The sequence below is a fragment of the Thunnus maccoyii genome, chromosome 5 (genome assembly GCF_910596095.1).
Source record: "Thunnus maccoyii chromosome 5, fThuMac1.1, whole genome shotgun sequence".
In the NCBI taxonomy this organism is placed as follows: domain Eukaryota; kingdom Metazoa; phylum Chordata; class Actinopteri; order Scombriformes; family Scombridae; genus Thunnus; species Thunnus maccoyii.
The window spans coordinates 8,358,490-8,378,308 of record NC_056537.1 but is presented as its reverse complement, the minus strand read 5'-3'; the positions used below and the strand labels follow the sequence as shown (position 1 = coordinate 8,378,308).

Genomic DNA, 19,819 nt, shown 5'->3' with positions numbered 1-19,819 from the left:
CCCGACTACACACTGCTTTTTGTAAGACATCAAAAGCCAGACAGGTTGAAAAGCTTCTCACTTTTATTACAATTTACTGATTAGACACTGCTTTGTTAAGAGTGGGCACAAGTTTTGTTTTGTTTTTCTTAATTTATTTGGCTTTTTTCTGTTTACTTCAATTTGTATGAAGTTAATTGATTAATAAAAACCATTCATGGCATTATTATTGAAAGCATCCTCACTTTACTTTAAACTCTTCCACAGTACTGTATATCTAAATGTTATTCCTCTGAAATAATTTTCTCTGACACTAAAAATCATCAGAGTGGGCTTTACTGTGAAAGCTGCTTGGTACAGGAAGTCACTTTCCTTATTGTAGGCAGCTTGACAGTGGTGGAGAGGTGCGTGGAGTGAATGCTGAAGGACACCAGTGTGACAGGCTGCAGTAGCGGAAAGCTTCACATCACACCGACTAACAGTATTGTATTACCCCACAGCCCGAAAACTCACCATGAAGTCCCTCATCCTTTCCTCTCAACAAAGACAAGTAAACCTTCTCTGCGTCGAGACTCATCACAAGGTTAACCAGTCATTCAAACCATAAAAGCTGCTGCAACTTCCTCATTGCGATGCGTCACGACTCATTTGACTTTACTTATGGACGATTAGGGGCCGCTATAGGTCCCTTAGTCCTAGTGACTCGGTTGGATATCACAAATGTTAACACAAAGTAGGTCAACTGTGACCTCCGAGCAACCTTCACCATTCACAAGACCAGTATCTTTAGAAAATAAAAAAGTATTTGAGAATCTTTCAAAATCTGAGCTTTATCACTCTGGTATAGTTTTTATTATTATTTTTTTTTATTAAAGGCCTACTCTGAGTTCAGATTGACAGCACATCTGTTTAGACAGCTGGATCAGTGCCCTGCAAATGTAGCAGTTCACTGATCTCATACACATTTTTCTGCTATGATTATTTATACTAAAATAAATATTAAACATTGGGCCTCATGCAAGAAGCACTCGAATGAGCACAGTAAATAGACTTCCCTCCTGAAGTCTATTAGCATTTCTTTAGTCTTTTCTACATTGGGCCAAACACCAAGCTGCCAGTAGTCTGGCTTCCTCCCAGTATACAGACTCTTCATCATCAACACCATTGTCCTGTCATCAGCAGATATAATGTGGTTTGAGCTGAATTTCCTCTTTCTTCACAACAGGAGAAACACTTTGGAGGCATTTGTTCCTATTTATTTATTAAGCCTTTAATGGCAACTTCACATCATACTGTATATCTCTTCCTTATTGAATGGGTCTTATTAAATTAAATTATTTTATTTTATTAAATTATTAAAAATCACTAATTGGTGGAGCTGTTAACAACTCATAGACATCTGAAATGTGACCCCGACTACACACTGCTTTTGCTGTTGTCTAGTTGCAAATACATATTGTGGAGTAGAAAGTACAATATTTCTCTCTGAAATGTAGTGGAGTGGAAGTATCATCATGGAAATACTCAAGTACAAGTACAGTAAATGTGCCTCGTTATTTTCCACCACTGCTCAGTTTTAGGATAAAAATACTAAACTGCTCTCTCATGAGGCCTGTTGTGTCTTATTTTTATCATTTGCTTCAAGCAAACACACCCTTTTAATTTGTATTAATTCGGTAGTGGTCAGTAATCAGATCTGTCCAGTCTGCTGTTGCAGACAGTCACCAGTGATCAGACAGAGGCCATACTGTTTTATGTTCAGGGCCTGAGCTCCTTATGGAGGATAATTCAGTAATCTGTGGATTAAAGATGAAATAGTGGTCATACAGTACTCTGGTCAAAGTTCACTTTGTATTTCTGCAGGAAATGGAATTAGTTTACAACACATGGGGTATAATTGAAACAAAGACTGAAACAAACCTGTTGGTTAAAGGAAAATACTGAACTACTCTGCTGGACTTTAACTGGCTGCAAGAGAAAAAGTGAATGACGGTTACTGAGAAAAACACCCACTCAGTTGTAAATCTACTGTGCCTATAAAATATATTCACCTCATTTACACTTGAAGTTGCTTTATTGTTTTACAACACTGAAACAGCTGATGTAATAGTTGTTTTTTTCACTTTGATAAACAAAAGTTAAACAAAACTCTACCTATTAATGCAAATTAAGTACAAAAACTTATATTAAACTTATATTAACAGAAGTATGTATCCCCTTTACTACTTATTATCTTAATCATCAGCAAATTGTTTATTGAAGTCACTTATCTTGGACGGATATAAACGATGAGTAATCAGGGTGTGACGAGTGATTAGATTCCCTAGAATGACTTGAATCGGCCCTGCATGACCCCAAACCAGGAACACTTCCTGGCTTCAAGAGCAACTCAGTGCACCCATCAGAGCTCTGTCACCTTATCTTATTATATAGCAAACAACTGGTGCCTGACTGCCAAGCCGATCTCATGACTAACAGTAAATAATGGTATCCGCACAACTTAACTCCCAAACAACTAGAAGCTCTGATGAAACAATCAAGTTCACGATAATAAACTGGGTTATAAAATGTTATTGACAGTTATTAAAATGTGATTTTCTATGTGCAACAGTAATTAAAGTCCAACCTGCTGACAGCTCATGAGGAGCTGTGTGCGTTTGGAGTGCCGACCTTTGAACAGGTGGTTGGATACAAGGAGAAAGTATCAGGTTTCCTTTTATTTGCTGGCAGCTGATAAATGGAAATAATAAAAGTCACACTCAAAGACAAAGAGAATCTGATTAAAATGTTCACTGGAAAACAAAAATTGTGGACAAACTTTATATGATTTTCAGTCACTTTTTACCACATATTTGGAAAATACAAAATGCCAGACAGAGTAGATGTTCTGTTATTTAAAAAAACAAGTTTAATAGACTGTTGATAAAGACATAATCTTCAATCATTGTGTATAATTGAAAATGCTCCTTTTGCTTTTTGTTGGTGTTTTTTTTTGTTTGTGGCCTGGTGGGGGGGAAATGATGACATGTGTGGACTGTATTGCTTATAGTGTCAACAGTTTGATGAAATGGAAAATAACAAAAATATATATATATATACCGCACAAGAAAATGTTCACTTGTGAATTGTGGCAAAGTGGAGTAACACACAAAAAAACCCAAAACATTTTCAGTAAAGTAATTGAGAAAACTGATATTTACAAAAGACTTTGGCAACATTAACATATTTACATTCTGAATAAATCCTCCCCTCTTTCAATGCTTCCCTTTTATTTAAAAGCAAATTTTATGACAGGAAAAAACCAAACAAACTAATAAATAAACATGAATAGTATTTATATCAATACATTTAGTCTCTGACTTGATTGTAAAATGGCTGATTACATAATATGACCATTTTCCAAATTTTTAGCTTCAGAAAGACCCGAGCAGGAAACATGGCACACTTTTAATGATAAAATCATCAATAGGAACAATTAAAGGACATTTTAATAAACTGAAACTCTTCAAGAGTTTAAAACCTCAGTGTGAAACTTACCTAAAATTATAAGTCTTAAAATGTCCGAAGTAAAACAAAAGCCACTGGTAAGAAGAGAGAATATCAAGGCCAAAAAGTGTTGACGGAGGAGCCTGAAAGGGACATTCATCGAGCGAAAACCTTTGAAGCGGTACTTGAAAGACGTCTTTTCAGATCTGCCATCAAAAGCGCAGCTGACAAAATATGTCTAAGAAAGGCTGGAGGCTTCACAGTTAAACACAGAATGGGCTGATTTGCTTTTGCTTTGCTTGCCAAAAGGATGGATGGTGTGATTCAGGAAAGCAGTCTCTTCCTGCTGTAGGTCTTCCCCGTGGTGGAGCGTCTCATCGGCTGACTGAAGGGAGACACCTCCGCATCAACCTCCATCCTCCTCTCTGATGCAGCTTCATCTATGACATTTAGGAAATTAAGATGTAGGTTAGTAAACTTACAGTTAGGGCGATGTCAGTTTTTAAAAGTGTTCTAGTTCGTCACAAAAGGCAGCGTTTCCCCAATAATTGTACAGGCCTGGTGGGCCACTGGAACCCCCCACCAGGCCAAAAAATATTTTTTTGAATGCCAAAAATAACATCAAATATCCTTTCATTCAGGAAATCAATAATAAAATAGCGTTTGGAAGCCTCTGTGAGACACTGTTCCAAAATGTGAGTTAACCTTTGTGTGGTTGCCTACGAAACTCTTGATTAGATGCGACCACCGCTATCAGAGTCCCTTTAACTTACTGCAAAGTGAGCGTGAGTGTGTATGGGATTCAGGTTAGCTAACGTGAGCACGGCACCACCTAAAATGAGATAAAGCTCTAACGTGGGTGACGGACAAACAAATATATCAATGATTTTCTCCAAAAAGGGAGAGGGGCAGCTTATTTTAATGCAATAAATGCAGCTTATTAAGTCATTCTCTTCTTGTGACCACCTTGTTTTAAGTCTTGAATATACAAATATAAATTGCAGACCGCCTGCTGCGCCACCAGACCGAAGCAGACTGTGCAAATATGCCATCCCATGTGCCTCGTCCCTTTAGGGTTTTTTTTTGGTACGTATCACCAGGCCTGAAACAAATTCCAGGAGAAACACTGAAAGGTGTTGGAAGGAGGTGAGGTCAGAGCTCTGTGCAGGACAGTCGAACTCTTCCAAACCAAACTGGGAAACATTTCCTCATGGGCTGGTTTTGTGTGCAGCGACGCTCATAATGAAGCAGGAAAGGATGCTCTCCAAACTGTACTGTGTCCATATACTTTTGTCCATCTAGTGTCTTCTGAATTTTTCAGAATACTTTTGTGTGAAGTGTATTCTCAGAATATACACTTCATTTTCCTTTATTGGGTTTTGTTTTGGCAGGTTGGCAAAGAGCCAGTCAGGTTCTGGCATTCACCAGCCAGTTTCCTGCTTTGGTAATATAAATGCTGAATTTTGACCTTATAAATCGTTGCCAACTATTTTCAGTAGGAAGTAGCTAAAGCCGGCTCGAAAAGTTGTTGGATGATGTCACATGTTAATCTGTATATTGGTGACATCATAACGCAATTATATTTACAAAATTTAAAAGAAAGTAGTACATACATAGTAGTACATAGAGTACATAAAAGTACATAAAATGAAATAAAACTGACTGACTAGCTATATCATTAGCATTTTTTGTATTTTTTGAAGCATCCTCAATATCTAAATCTACCTCTAATATTAAAAACTATTTTATGCAGGCTGTTGCATCGACTGAAAAACTGAAGTATCATGAATAGAGAGACGATCCAGACACTGGAATAAATTCATTATTGTTAACTTTATCTTTTTTGACAAAACAAAATAATCAAAATTGAATAGTCAAGTTAAAAAATTTAGAATAAAAACAAAGGAGAAGGAATTAACCGGTCAAACAGTGGGGATCAGTCTGAACACAGTCAGTCCAGAGAGCCACGGCTACATTAGTGATCATTCAATGAAAAATATGGGCAAGACTCTCTCAGGAAAGTAGTTCAGGTCTGACCCAAAAGTTGCTAGATTTGTCGCTAGCTGCTTAAAAAAAAAAAGTTGCTAAGTTGGCAACACCGTGTATAGAGTTTGACTTGTATATAGTACGTTTCCCAGCTAACAGTAATTGAAAAAAAGTAGTAATACACCTGTTTTACCACAACATTTATAATATTACTGATATTTCACTGATATATATACACATAATGAATATACATAAACCTGAATAACTTTTTAGTTGGGTGTCTAGTGATATCCCACAAGTCCCATTTTAATATTGTGGATGTGAAGATTTGTTTATTGACATTTGGGAGACAGACTGTGCTTTTAATGAACTGTCAAATATGAAAACACCACAAACACTGAACTTCTTACCTTTAAAGTGTGGAGTTCTCTTGCCAGCAGAGCCTGTTCTGCCCTTGAACAACATCGGAGAGTGAGTAAGGGCCAAAATCCCGCTCGCTGTCACCGGTTTCCTCACTTTAGAGCTGGGAGGAGTTGCAACTGTCAAAATGTAGAAGACAGCTCTGATTAAATTACTGCAACTTGCAGCACACTGTTAAAAAGGTTAAAAAGGTTTGTATTTATCATTAAATCTCTTAAAAACCGTGTTCATTGGATCATTTTTATAATACAGTAATATTGTTTTTGTGCAAGGATACCACATTCAGTCAATTGTTAGGAAGATAATTGATCAGAATTTAAATTGGTCAACATTTACAATGAAGCTGTGAATATTTGCTGGCTTTATTTTGTTTTATACACTCACTGTTTATAATCTAAAACAGTTTTAGGTCAACAATGAAACAATTCTTCGTTGTAATCCTAAATCTCTCATTTTAAAGCTTGTTAAGACTCTAGTTGTGTTACAGAGTTGTGTTGTGAACTTGTGTTGTCAATCATCAGCTTACTTGACTTGACGTCTCCATTTCCAGCTGTCCACATCATTTCTTCTTCAGCTGTCTGAGGATGAGTGCAGTCAGCCTGCTGAGCTAGCTTCTCTATCCAGTACAAGTCTTCCCGCGGAGAGAGAGGAGATGCATCTGCTCCGACTGGAGGCGACTGTTTGGAAGTCAAAGCTAAAACTGCAGCTCTGTTGCTTGAGGGCTCATCGGTGTCCTCTGTGTCTTGTAACCTGCTAACACCAAGCTCAGCTTCCTCCAGGAGCTCCTCCAGCAGCGGCTCCCCCTTCAGGCCGCGATCCTTTCCTCCAACCACACCGATCTGGGCTCTTTTCCTCCGAGGCCAGCTGTTGAGGTTGTCTGGGGTCACTTTTCCTACGCTCTGAGGTGAAGGGGTCAGGGGGATGATCTCTGCAGTCACAGGAGACATGGTTCCCGCTGGATGGTGTGTAGGCGTGTAAGACTGGCAAATGTAAGTTTGGACGCTTCCACCTTTTCCAGGCGTGCTCTTGGCTGGGGTGACATGAGTACAGATGGATGGCGAGACACAACCAGGATCTCTATGTTTAGAGAACAAAGCCAAAGGACTTTCCAGCTGAGAAGGTTTCACACCAACTAAAGGGCTCTGAGTTCCCGATCGAGGACCATCAGTGACCAAATCACCTGCGTTCATGGAGTCTGTGCGTTTGATTTTGAGTTTGGGCAGTCCCGATGTTTGCATTTCCATTTCTACTTGATAAGACAGAGGGTTCGGTGTACCCATACACTTTTGTCGACTTAGTTTGGAGGGGCCTCTAGGGGTTGAAAATCGAGGAGAATCGTTAGCGTACCCCAAACGAGCGGCAGCCTCCCTCTGTTGGCGGTCAGGGGTCTGCCGGAAGCCGTAGCTTCGCCCGGGTGTGCCTTGTTGTGGCGCACGTGGTTTAGGAGAAGCTACGTCTGACAAGAAGTCTTCACTGGACTTTGAAGGCTTCCGTGAAAAGCTGATATTCATCTTGAGCCCTCCACTAAACTGCGTCTTTACAACTGCAGCATCAACAATGTCCATACTGTCGTCGTCCGTGGAGGCGGAGTTGAAATGTGAGGAGTTAAACTGCTGTGAGTCTGTATTGGAACTCGAGTCGGTTTCAGAGTTTTGCGAAGGTTCAGCCTGTACTTCTTCTATTGTGTCTGACCACTTGTGCTTTTCCACAAGGTCGCAGTTCTCAGCAAAGTTGCATTCTGTGTTTAGTTTGGAGGAAGCGTTCTCATTAGACTGGGATCTTAAGTTATGTCTGGTGGTTTTAACACCTTGAGCAGACCTCGTTCTTGTCGGGGACTTTGCTGGAGACTTAAGTGAACTATCTGATCCTTCTGAAACTGTACTACCTCCTACTGGTTTAAATAACAGCTTACATGGGGAAGCAATGTTTGAACTTTTGCCTGGAGTTCGTCCAGAGCGAGTAATCATTTGGTGAGTAGGACTGGGAGTCTTGGTTTGAGCTGTATTGTTGTGGTAGTCTAGAGGTGGGGTGGATTGTGAAGGAGGCATTTCTAGTAGATTGTCACTTTTATTGTCTTTTAAAGGTGCTTTCATCCTGCTGTCAAGTCTTTCCGAAGACCTCAGATTTTTTTCCGGTGTCAAAAAAACACTATTTACATTTTCTGAAAGCTTTAACAGGGTTACTTGACAAGAAAAGTTACGCCCTGTCGGAGATGTCTTTTCTGGGGTCTTGAAAATGTCAGTTCTGCTGTTGCTGCTTTTGACAGGACTGCTGAACTTGTTAGTTGTCTTCAGCAGTCTTGGAGAACTGCGAGATGCAATGTGCGGCGACTCTGGCACCTTGAAATTAACAATGTTGTCTGCCATTCTACATTTTCGTGGCGATGGAGACCATGTGACACTCTTTTTGGGAGTCCTGGACACTGGGCTGTTGAGTAAATGTGATCCAGATGAAGAGCTGCATTCAACCACAGCCTTCACCGGAGTCCTGAGAATACCCTTCAGCGAGTTCCCCAAAGGACTTAGCTTAGTAGGTGTCGCTACCACGAGAGTCTTTCTGGCTGGAGATCTGAAAGGACTGCCTCTCAAAGCCATACCAAGCTCACGAGAGCTTCCTGCGACAGGGCTCTCTGCAACAGAGAGAACATGCATCCTGGATGAAGGTGGGGTTTTAGGGGTTCCTGGGGTTCTGGGGGTTCTGGGAGTCCTGGGTGTTGTGTTTCCATGAAAGGCTCGTCCACGTTTGCCAGGTGACTTTGTTGGTGTTTTGTTTGGACTCTGTAAAATAAAATAAACAAAATAAAGTACTTAAATTCAACTCAGGTTCAACACAGATACATATTTTAAAATGTATCCTTGTACAGTACAAACACTTACTGTAATTCTTTTTTAGTATTAGTATCCAGGAAAATCACATAACTTAGTCAAGGGAATAGTTAAGCATATTATAATGATGAGAAGATGGAAGAATGAACGCATAGATACTGTAATTAAATTGAGGTTTTAACGGCCCATGAAGGAAAATTAAATTATGAAAATGAAAGAATCCACTCTGCACTTGTTTTTACAAAATGAGGAAGAAATCGTATTAAGTACCGCTACATGTCATGTGTTGAATAAACTACATTATGAAATGAAGAACTCACCTCAAAGACACTAGAGTCTGTGGACAACCGTGTCCTGGTGGCCCTCGTCGACTCTACGGAGGTAGAAGGACGACCGGGAGAAGCAGCCGCCCCAAAAAGAAGTCGCATGGGAGACCGAACAGTTTTTACATCAACGCTGCTGATTTTACTTTCGCTGAGAGTGAGCTGGGACGCAGAGAGAGCCCTTTCCAGGTTGCGGGAGCGAGGTTGAGAACTTGAATAGAAGATGTTTGAGTGTCTTCGAGCAAACTTCTTTATCCTTGGGCTCCTTCTTAGGTCTGCAACAAAAACAAAACAAGAGACAGGCTATAAATCACCTTCATATCGTTCAACACATTTATAAAGGTTACTAAGTTACAGGCAGGTACTTGAATTGTATAAAATTTCAACCTTTGTCTGAAATCAAATAGTCAAAATGTCAAAGGGAATAAAAAACTATAAAATGTTTTCTAATTGCAATAAACCAGTGTCGAGTCATTCAAAATAAAAATTGAAAAGCATCTAGAAATGTTAAATGCTGTTTTTTTTTTTTTGAAGAAATATATTTCATGAAGCCAATTTGTTTCAAGCAGGATTAAGTTTTTAAAATAATGTGAGATATTTTATTAAGAGAAATATATTTTCTAGGCAATTTTGTATAAAATTAATTACACTGTAAATAAATCAATACTGTAGTACTGACTGCTGCTGTGCTTGTATCTCTGATTACTTCATTTCAAAAAGAAAACACCTATTTTTCTTGTGTACTCATAAAAAAAGACAAATACAGATTATAATCAATACATTCATGTATATATTTTGTGTGGTGGATACCTTCTGCAGGTTTTACTGGGGATTCTTCCACAATGCAGTCCTCAGTTGGGACAGATCTCCTGAAAAATGATCGTCAAAAACAGTAAATATACCTAATTTACAGTAGTCAGCAATTGCAGATAATACAACAAATATCTTAGAGGAATGTGAGTAAATACCTCAATAAATCAATAAGGAAAGCTATTCATGAATAAACATACCTTCCCATTTTCTGCCGATAGAGGAGCCGACTGGACACTTGTTTGTGGACGGGTGTTTCACACACTTTCTTTGTTATAAGTTTGTGTCTCTCTGAAAAGGAGAAAATATCAAGGTAACTGAAACGGATGTGTGGCGAAATATAAACTCCTACCATAAAGAAAATACACCAAGCTTCTTTCTTTCTGTTAATCTAGTCGGGATTACTTGAATATCAAGGTTGTCTTGTTAGCTTTCATTCCTTCATTTACTACAGTTTTTATTTAAATTAACTCACAATAATGACTGTTTTTACCTTCAGACTCATGTGATCGCTTGCGTTTCAATCCTTCCACGGCAGACACAGACTGGCTCCTCGGCAGCTTGGCTTTCTTCGAGGGGGAAACAATCTCTTGGTTGAACAGGTTTCTCCTCACCTTGGTGACCTCTGTGGACAATCAGAACAAGGTCTCTATTTAGGACTCTCGTGTCAACATGGTGATGCCTACTGCACTATTCCTCATGCAGGCTTTTGCTTTAAACGAATTTCAAAGTGTCACATTGGTATTATGTAATACTCCACCCAAAATCTATCTTTAGAGTATGACTCTCCTCCCTAAAAGAGTTTGTAGTTTGCTACTTTGTTGCAGAGAAGCTGAGGTCAGTTTGAATTCAGTCAGTTACAAAGTCTTTCCCTCTTCAAAGGGCCATCAGAAGTAGTATATTTAGCCACATATTGACAGATCTATGAGTAATTAAAACATACTGAGCAAACCAATCAACAGCAGGGGAGTGGTTTAAGTTTTCTGTGGATGAAACCAATCAAATCAATTCAAGCTGACCGCAGTCAGTGTTCTTAATTAAGGAGGAAACTACAAACTTTTAACCAACGGAGGCAAATTTTTATGTTCAAAAAGTAGATTTTGTGTGGAGTAGCCAAAGGTTTAGTCCTGGGGATTTGATCAAGTTAGATATAAAACAGAACATACCTTGTGTTTCTTGTTTCTGAGGTTGTGGCTCTTCAACATGTTTCTCCAAAGCAACACAGACCTTTGATTTTGACTAATGAAAAACACAATAAATCAGGTGAGACAAACTGGATAAGAGAACAATTTTAAAACAGCTGACATGCTGTTTGGATAATGCTAAGCAGGTTAAAATGCAAACATTAGGTTTAATTGTAACCCCAATGAGATATCGAGAGTGTTTAATTATCTTACAGCTCTTGTAGTCTTTTTAGGCATCTCTATTTGACGTAGACTCTGTGATGATTCAGTCATACTGCGATGACGAGTCAGCATCCCACTCCTGAAAAAAAAAAAGACAAATCCTTAAATCTTGCACATGTTCCTTCCAAATTTATGGATCATGGCTTCATCATATAATTGCTATTAATCCAATGAGAAAGCAAACATTCAATGAGCAACAATTGTCATCATCTTCACTTAAATGTCACATGTTGTTGTAGTATCTCATCGTTTTCAATTCCAACCAAAAACAGTGTCTTTTCAGCTAACATGCAGCCTCCCCTCACCTCCTCTTGTTGGCTGAGCGATTTCGCAGGTCCTGCAGGCGATCTCTGCCATCTGAAACCAGGCTGTGTGTGGAAAGGGGAGGTGAGGAGGCCGAAGGAGAAACGCTGTCCTTGGCAACTGACTCGTCACTGAAGAAGTCAGCTGGCAGAACAGCCACCAAGGCCTCAGGGAGCTGAGTGCCCAGACTGTGGTAAATATCTGCAAGCACCCTGGGGACAGCTGTCAGGAACCTGGCATGACACAGAAAGGCTTTTGTTAAAATCAGTGTTTCCAATTACAATTCAATACGGAGGCTGAGATGCACAAAGTTGGCATTCAAACTTGGCATTTTTCATCGGTTTTGTTTGTAACAAGACTAAGAGCCTACAGCCATGCTTGTGGCTCAGTGAGGCTGCATTAGGCACAGCAGTGATTTGAGCTGAATGCCAACAACAGCAATCTAACATACATCTTAGTTAACTGTGTTAGCTTTGCTAGTTTGCAATAAACACAAAGTACAGAATTGGTGAGAATTAGTATTTAGTCATGAACCAGTCTGACCTCATGATGGTGCTAGATGAAAAGTTAAGGCACCACCAAACTTCACTACAATTCATACTGAGGAGAACATGAATGTCAACACCAAATTTCATAGCAATCCTATTGAGACTGTTGAGACATTTCACACAAAGGCACAAATGTCAACCTCATGGTGGAGATACTGTATAGACAAAGTCAGGGAATCACTTAAGTTATTAAGATTGTCTGGGAGCTACAAACGTCTGTAGAAAACTTCATGGTGACCAATCGAATAGTTGTTGAAATATATTTTAATCTGGACCAAAGTGGTGAACTGACTGACCAACAAAACAGACCGACCAGCTGACATTACCATCCCTAGAGCCATGCTGCTAGCATCAGTAAAAGATTTAAAGCAATCATGCAGCAAGGTGTGTTGGCAAATTAGGTTAACACTGCAGGAAACTCGGAAAAAAAAAAGAAAAAAAGATCACATTCCTGCAGCCTAAAACACTTACCCTGGGAGGACCTCGTCTTGAAGGAACCTTGCTAGGCAAACTGGGTCTTTCGTTAGGGAGATAATCCTGAGCATTTCAGCCACCTGAGGAACAGGAGACATTTGTTTGTTTTTCTATTGTGCAGTCAATGGAGATCAAAACAGACATAAACCGCTTTCAAGTTGTAAATAAAAATATATTAAATGTTGGAATCTTTCAATAAAATCTACCAGGTATTAGTTTATGGTGATTTACTGAGGGAATCAATTTAATATGGTCAGTTTCCATTCAAACAAGTAAACAAAAGTTCCATTTTGTTTACTGTCTCAGTCTAAGAAAATGCACAACAACAACCAGCTAAATACAGTTTCCAAGAGCATCTTTGTCTGAAAACAACCTTTTTTCACAGTGTGGCTTGCAGAAGAGTGACAGTGCCAACTTTAAGAGGAAAACTATTAGTTACTTTCCTGATCTTTGCCGTTACAAAAGAAAAATACAATTGCACCAAGTAGTAATCAATAGTGAGTATCCTACCTCCTCTGCCATTTGATCAGCATCCAGTGAGTCAGTCTGCTCTGAGGAGAACAGTCTGCACAACTCCAACCTTAACAACGCCTGAAGCTGGCACCTACAGGAGACAACTTGTGTTACTGACACCTAAATATAACCGACTCAACTGTGGAGTAAAATGACTTTATTAACCTTCATTTATCAGGATTGACCAGCCACACATGAACGTCTACACACAAGCACATGTTTTACATCTGGGAGAGAGCCAGGGGTTTAAGTGGCTGATCCATACAGTTTGATGTGTTTTGCTGACTCAAAACAAGATAACCCACAGAAATAGAAAGCACTCACTCTCTGACTTTGCTCTCAACATCAGCAGCTGTGCCGTAGAGCTGCCTGATTGATTTGCTGGTCTTCAGGAGGTGCTGCTGGACGAACAGTGAAGTCTTCACCTGCAAAGCAAACATCAAATGTTACACATGTAAATTAATCACAATCCAATTGTTCTATCGGGCTTTAATGTATTTTGTTTAATGAAATAAATTCTCCTGATTCTACAATCTGGCCGTCTACAAAAATGTACCAACTGACATTTATGGACAATTGAAATCACAATATATTTCATCTACAATTGTATAGAATAACCATCTATCAATTAACCCATCATTAAATACGAATAACCTGCTTAAAGGACATATCTTAAAATACATGTAAAGATATATGTGTTTCACCTCCAGGTCGGATTCTGCCACAAGGAAGGTTTTCACAGCAGACAGGAGCTGCTGGACATCAGTGAGGAGGGACGAGTCTCTCTCTGCCACGGTCTTCTCATAACTGGATTTCAGATGAGACAGCAGCTCTGCCTCACTGGTGAAACCTGGGCGAAGGGAGAAGATGCATTATTTGAGTTGTTACTTTATTCAAATTCATGAATTACTCACTTTATCAATAAACATAATGTAGATTTTTATTTTTGCGCATAACAAAACTAGCTTCTATGTGCCTCCTTGGAGTTGAAAGTCAGACACATAGTAGTGTTATGACGTTTTGACAGGGACACTCACAGATGGTGTTGGCTCCTCCAGGTTTGTTTCTGTCACTTGACCGTCTCTTCCCCTGTCTGTCTGGACCCTTGACCTCCACCCCCTGCTGCTCAGCCTCAGCCTGGTTCTTTTGGGCTTTCACGTTGAGCCGCGCCACATTCAGCATCTGCAAGGAGCGGCTCATCGTCTTCATCTTCTGTTTCACTGGAGTGCGTTGGGCGCCACCTGCAGACGGAAGAAGGAAAATGACACCAAGAAAATTAACATGTGCTGCTCTCCCTCAAGTTATTTTGACAAGGTAATACAGGAATGTTTTTCTCCCATTCTCTCACAATTAAAAAAAAGTTAACTTTATTGTTGCCTTAAAGGTTGTCCATACTTTTCTGAATGTCATACCATCATAGAAAAACTGAAATATGCATTAAACTTTCTTACGTTTCTTGCCCCTCTTGTTGTTTGCACCCTGGGACGTCTGATACAGTTCAGACAGGTCACTGATCAGCTCCTGCTGTAAGACAGACTCCTCCTCTTCTCTCTGCTCTGGCGCTGCATGCAGCAACCTGCTCAACAATATAAGAAATACAACAACAGGACAATAGCAGTCACCTATTTGTACCAAGATTGAGTATGTTATACAGTAGGTTTCCTTTTATTATTCTTGTTTGTAAACCTTTATTTAACTCTTGCTATGTACAATATAGTCGTCATCAATAAGAAAAGATTGTGAAATTAGAGTTCCCCGTACCTGAATGACTCCATTAAATGGGAGCTCACTCCTGACTGATCTGACTGAGGGAACCAACTCTCCAAGACACCTGTTGTCAGCGGACAATGACTGACTTCCTGCTGGGCCCACTCTGGAACAGGATGATTGTCTGGCTGGTCTGAGGAATAAAGCAAAAAAAAGCAATAAATAGCTGGCAATACAATACGGCACATTTAAAAAAATAAAACAAAGCAGTGTGCCACCATCTAACAAGTAGTAGTTTTGGTGTCTTACTTGCAATTTCAATAAGGCACACACATAGACGAGGAACATGAATATGTGAGTGAATATGTGAAATGAAAAACAGTTGTCGTGGTCGCAGTCATAGGTTGTCGTTTGTCATATTAACTGGCTAACATCAAGAAGGCCAGTCTTATCTAATATAAGCATGTCCAAGGGCAGATGCCAGAGAGAACAGATGGAGACAAGGGAGGAAAAGGGAAGAAGACACATAAAACACAGAATATCAAAAGAAATTTGATATAGTGCTGATAGTGAGGAACTCTTTTGTTGAGACTGTCATGGACAATGAATCACAAACCTCATCCCTGAAGAATTTTGGTTTAGTTTCTGTCTGTGTTTTTATTAAACCAAATTAACTGAAACCAACGCCAAGCTCAGTGCATGGTTTGGAACAGAGGACCAGGCTGAGTTCCTAACTCTATGAAAGCGTTCCAGGAGAGACGGTCTGAAAATGTGTGCGGTTATCTCCATATTTAGAGAATATTGTGTCTTCTCCCTCTCTAAGACGGCAGGCTTCAAGTGTGGCTGTTCAGAACAGCTATTAATGTTTCTGATATCCTACCCTCAGACCTTTTGATAACATATACTTTTGTCTTTGGTGGCAGAGTCATGTGGTTGGCATTCTGAACCCTGATTATTACAATTCTATCCTTACCATCAATACCGTCACCATCCTCCTCCATGATGTCGTACACTACTCCCAGAACGCTGCTCACAACATCTGGCAAATCGGAGGAGCTTTCAGCTTTGGCGGGGGCGACGATTTCGGTGGTGAGGAGCTGGTCGTTCTGAGTGATCTGAGGCTGGAGAACGGTGAGCAGAGCTGTGAAGTGTGACAAGGGGGAGAGGACGGCCGAGGACACCAGACCGCTGTCTCTCACCTCAGCAAACTGGAGGAATGGCCAAAAGATGGAAAAAAAAGCAGCAGAAGTGAATCAGTAAATGTGCAGAACCATCACAACACAAAAGATCTTAAAAGAGGGAGGATTAAAAACAGGACCTTGTGTATTTGTGTAAATGATGCAGTAATCCACTGAGCTACTGCATGTAAAATCTTTGATTTAAGGAACAATCTACTTCTAGTCACACTACCATAAATTTTAGACATTCGGTGCAATTAAAAGTTATTGAGAAAAACTTGTTGAAAGATGTTTTTTCGGTGTACCATCTGTCCTTCAACCTGCCGTGTCTACTTTCCATGTTTGGAAGAGAGTGCTGCCTGTTTTCCTAAGTGGGAAAACATATGTGCCTTTTCAGAAATGCATTTGAATGCCAACGCAAAACCCCTGATTCTGAGGGACAGACACAAAAATCTAACATCTACTATTAATATTTATGACATCTGAAAAAAAAAAAGTTTCAGAAAATGCAAAGGACATTACCAACACCCTTTGTTTTTAACTATTATGTTGTTAGTGGGTGGATCTTGTGTAAAATTAGCACTGTTGTTGTGTTTGGACGTCTCACCATGTACAGAGCGTGAGTAGAGAGCTCCATTAGGAGATGCTGGAAGGCAGTAGCTCCCTGCTCACTGCTACTGCTGGAGCACTGGAGCACCCATGACTCTGTGGAGGTCTGTGTCAGTGATGAGGCGTCCCAGCCCTGAAGCACTCCTTTCAGACACACTTCCACCGACTCTGAGAGAAGCCTCTGTCTGCGAGACACTGGCTCTACCATAACGGCGCAGCTCTGTGTCATATCGCCTGGGTGGGTGAAGAGTAACACAAGTGAATAACGGCTCTTCATTCTGCCAACACTAGGTTTAATGTGCTTTACTTCCCTTGTTTTTCCATTTTGTGTTTTGCTCATGTTATCCAATTTTGATGCATCTATCATCTTTATTTTTTTTTTTGTTACCACTGACATGAGATATTTATATAAAGCCCCATGTTCTTGTTTTTCACATCTGTATGTGTATTTGTTTTACACTGTTTAATAAATAACTGCAAATATAAAAATTACATAGAAAAGACAATAAGGACATGCATTATAATGTCTCATGATTATTTTATAATAGTATTTAAACTACAGATCACATGAACAGTTATAAAAGCTGGACTTTTTCAAGTATTTTTGAGTCTAGCAACAGTTTGTGTCTCTCACGTGTTGGCATACATTCGACATCTTTGTTGTGATTCAGAAACAGAGGTACAAGAGACAGACTTAAAATGTTTTTTTTCATCATTCAGAGGACATAATGTTTTTTATATTCAGATAGGGATTCTGGAAATACCTTCAGAACAACGGCAAGTGTTTTTAAATGACCTTATGAGTTATTCAAACATCACCAGTTAAAAATCTTTTAGAGAAACCAGTGGTTACCTCTGTGACCTGAATGTAATGCTGATACATGAGAGTCATGTGTGTCTAATTGTACCAAATGTTAATAAATGTTCCTTTGAATGTTACAAACCTTGCCCCAACTGCAACACTCCCCTTGTGACAGGAAAAGCCAGGCGGTGCAGCCTTTCAGATGACAGCAGGTATCCAATGCTGGACCTGAAAGCAAAAGTCTCTCTCCTGAAGCCTGAGTCTGACTTCTGGGTGCAGCAGAGGTTTAGCAGGGCAACCATTGGGATCACTTTGCCACCCAACTGTGCCAGAACCTCAGACAGCTTGTTGGAGCCGAGATGGTCCTCACACTTCATGACCTGCAATAAGACAAACGGTCAGAGTTGCTTGTGTAAAAGAGATTGAAACAAGCAATACTTTGATGTTTATAACCTTTCTAAACTTCACACCAACTGGTTACAAAGTAAAGAGTCTGACTTAAGTTTGGTTAAATGTCTTGACATGTGCAGCTGTTTAAAACATCTACATACCATTTATCACAAGCGCTGATGATCCCATTGCTGCTACACAGGTAGTAAACTGACTCTTTACACCCACACAGTGGGTTTCAAAAAAAGTGACCAATTTCTCTGGGCTTTTACTCAGAATAAAAACTAAACTCTACATAGTGGGTTACTTGGCATAGTGGATACTGGAGTAGATGATGTGTAGTTTAGAGCTGGGATATATGGTATGTAGTCGTTTCAGCTTTTTAAATGTGAATATTTTCTTGGCTTTCAGTGACAGTGATTAACATTTTTTCACCATTCCTGACATTTATAGACCAAACGACTAATCAATTAATCGAGAAAATAATCGACATGATTTATGACAATGAAAATAGTTCTTATTTTCAGCCCTAATGGTATGTCAGTGGCCTGTATATACTGTGATACACTTGAAAATATGTTTTTCTAGTCTTTATAGCTGTGTTATAGTTAGATTATGCAGTTTTGTTAACTTCTTTGACTACATTATGTAAAACAAATACTTCATGAAGTTCTTTGTCCATGTTTTGCTCGTTTTTTTTTTTGTAAGTGGCTTATGATAATATTCTCTTGAATGCTACAGTACTACATGATTTACTCACCTGTACATGTGATCTGCTGTCAATCCAGTGCAGCACAACCTGTCGCTGAACCAGCATGTCGTGAAGACCCCTGGATATAACGTGCTCTGATACATCTGAATGCACGCCATGGTTTCTCAAAGAGAGGTAGTCCACAAGTTGTGACCATGTCCGTGGACACTCTGACACAATAAACACCACATTCCTCCCATTGCTTGACAAATCATCCTCCTGTGAAACACTGGGCTTTCCAGGCCGGCTCGACTTTCTGGGCCTCAGGGAAAGTTTAGTGGGAGAAGTGATGTCTGGTCTGTCCCACTGGAAGTCCAGCAAGGTTTCTTTGAGTGCGTTTTGGACTGAAGCAGATTGATTGGATCGCTGCTTCAGCTGAGAACTGCGTAGTTTATCCTTTATGTCAAACTTGGAGTCAAACTCTATTTCGAAGTCCTCAAACGTTTTGTGGAGAAGCTCCTTGAAGTCTGATCCCCTTGATATGAGGCTGGCATTGCGGCCAGTCTTACATTGGAAGAATTTATAACCCCAGCGCACTTTCTCAAATCCATACTTGTAACCGAAATGCAGCAGAATTTGTAGTATTCCTCGTTTCAAGAGATGGTTTCTGACTTCCAGCTGGTCGACTGACTCGTGATCTCCAAAATCCACATCGATAACAAAGACCAAGTTGTGTAAAGCCATGCCGTTCCTCAACGATAAGCCATGAAAACAGGTCAGCCTTGATCAAATTGATTCATTAGCCAAGTAAATATGCTGACCTGCCAACGGGTCGTTCATTGTGTGTTGGCACAGAGACGCCATTTACAGCAGCTGGCATTAGCTATCTTCATGTTTCTAGGCTAACCCTGATTAGCTTCAGTTAGTGTGACATAAGTTGAACGCTTGCCGTTGTTTGAAATAACTTGACACCTACGGAAGTAAAGAAACACGCCCGAGCTTATTTGGCTATTATTAAGACTTCTTAGAGTTTTAAAACAGCGCTATTCGCGTACCTAAACTCTTCTGTGCTCGCCATTTTCTCGTAGCTGCTATTCCCTTAACCGTTCGCGCTCCTTGAACAAGAACCCACCCCTTTACTGCGATTGGTCGTATCCCGTAGCAACAATAATCTCATTGGTCCAAAATAGGGAGTAAAGTAGATGGTGATTTGTCACAAGTCCTTATACTAACTTTTGATTGGCCAAATGCACCATCAATCAAATCTGAAGCAACGTACTACATGAAATATGACACAAACATGCGGCGCGATGATAGGCTGACATCGCTTGCATTTAACTTTTAAACAACTAGTGCATTTTTATATCAA

The 19,819-nt window shown here is 39.9% G+C and overlaps 1 protein-coding gene across 1 annotated transcript; it reads right to left on the bottom strand.

The window, feature by feature from the left end:
- Positions 1–2,864: 2,864 nt before the first annotated feature.
- ticrr (TopBP1-interacting, checkpoint, and replication regulator) lies at positions 2,865–19,566 on the bottom strand. The gene is made up of 21 exons (XM_042411992.1): positions 18,520–19,566; positions 17,512–17,749; positions 16,566–16,801; positions 15,754–15,988; positions 14,835–14,973; positions 14,525–14,649; positions 14,111–14,314; positions 13,778–13,923; positions 13,398–13,498; positions 13,071–13,164; positions 12,558–12,640; positions 11,541–11,771; positions 11,227–11,314; positions 10,996–11,068; positions 10,323–10,454; positions 10,030–10,120; positions 9,830–9,888; positions 9,017–9,294; positions 6,398–8,648; positions 5,862–5,990; positions 2,865–3,905 (listed from the first exon to the last, which is right to left on the bottom strand). Exons 1-21 carry the CDS (start codon positions 19,192–19,194, stop codon positions 3,790–3,792), a joined length of 5,724 nt encoding a protein of 1,907 aa, XP_042267926.1. The 5' UTR covers positions 19,195–19,566; the 3' UTR covers positions 2,865–3,789.
- Between the last annotated feature and the right edge of the window lie 253 nt (positions 19,567–19,819).

What these genes read in the sequence shown, in the direction of transcription:
- ticrr (XM_042411992.1), bottom strand. Translation starts at nt 19,194, where the DNA reads ATGGCTTTACACAACTTGGTCTTTGTTATCGATGTGGATTTTGGAGAT. An exon ending in TGGCAGAATCCGACCTGGAG is followed by an intron (nt 13,499 to 13,777) that starts GTGAAACACATA and finishes TTTGCTTTGCAG; the next exon opens with GTGAAGACTTCACTGTTCGT. An exon ending in CCCAGTAAAACCTGCAGAAG is followed by an intron (nt 9,295 to 9,829) that starts GTATCCACCACA and finishes TTTTTGTTGCAG; the next exon opens with ACCTAAGAAGGAGCCCAAGG.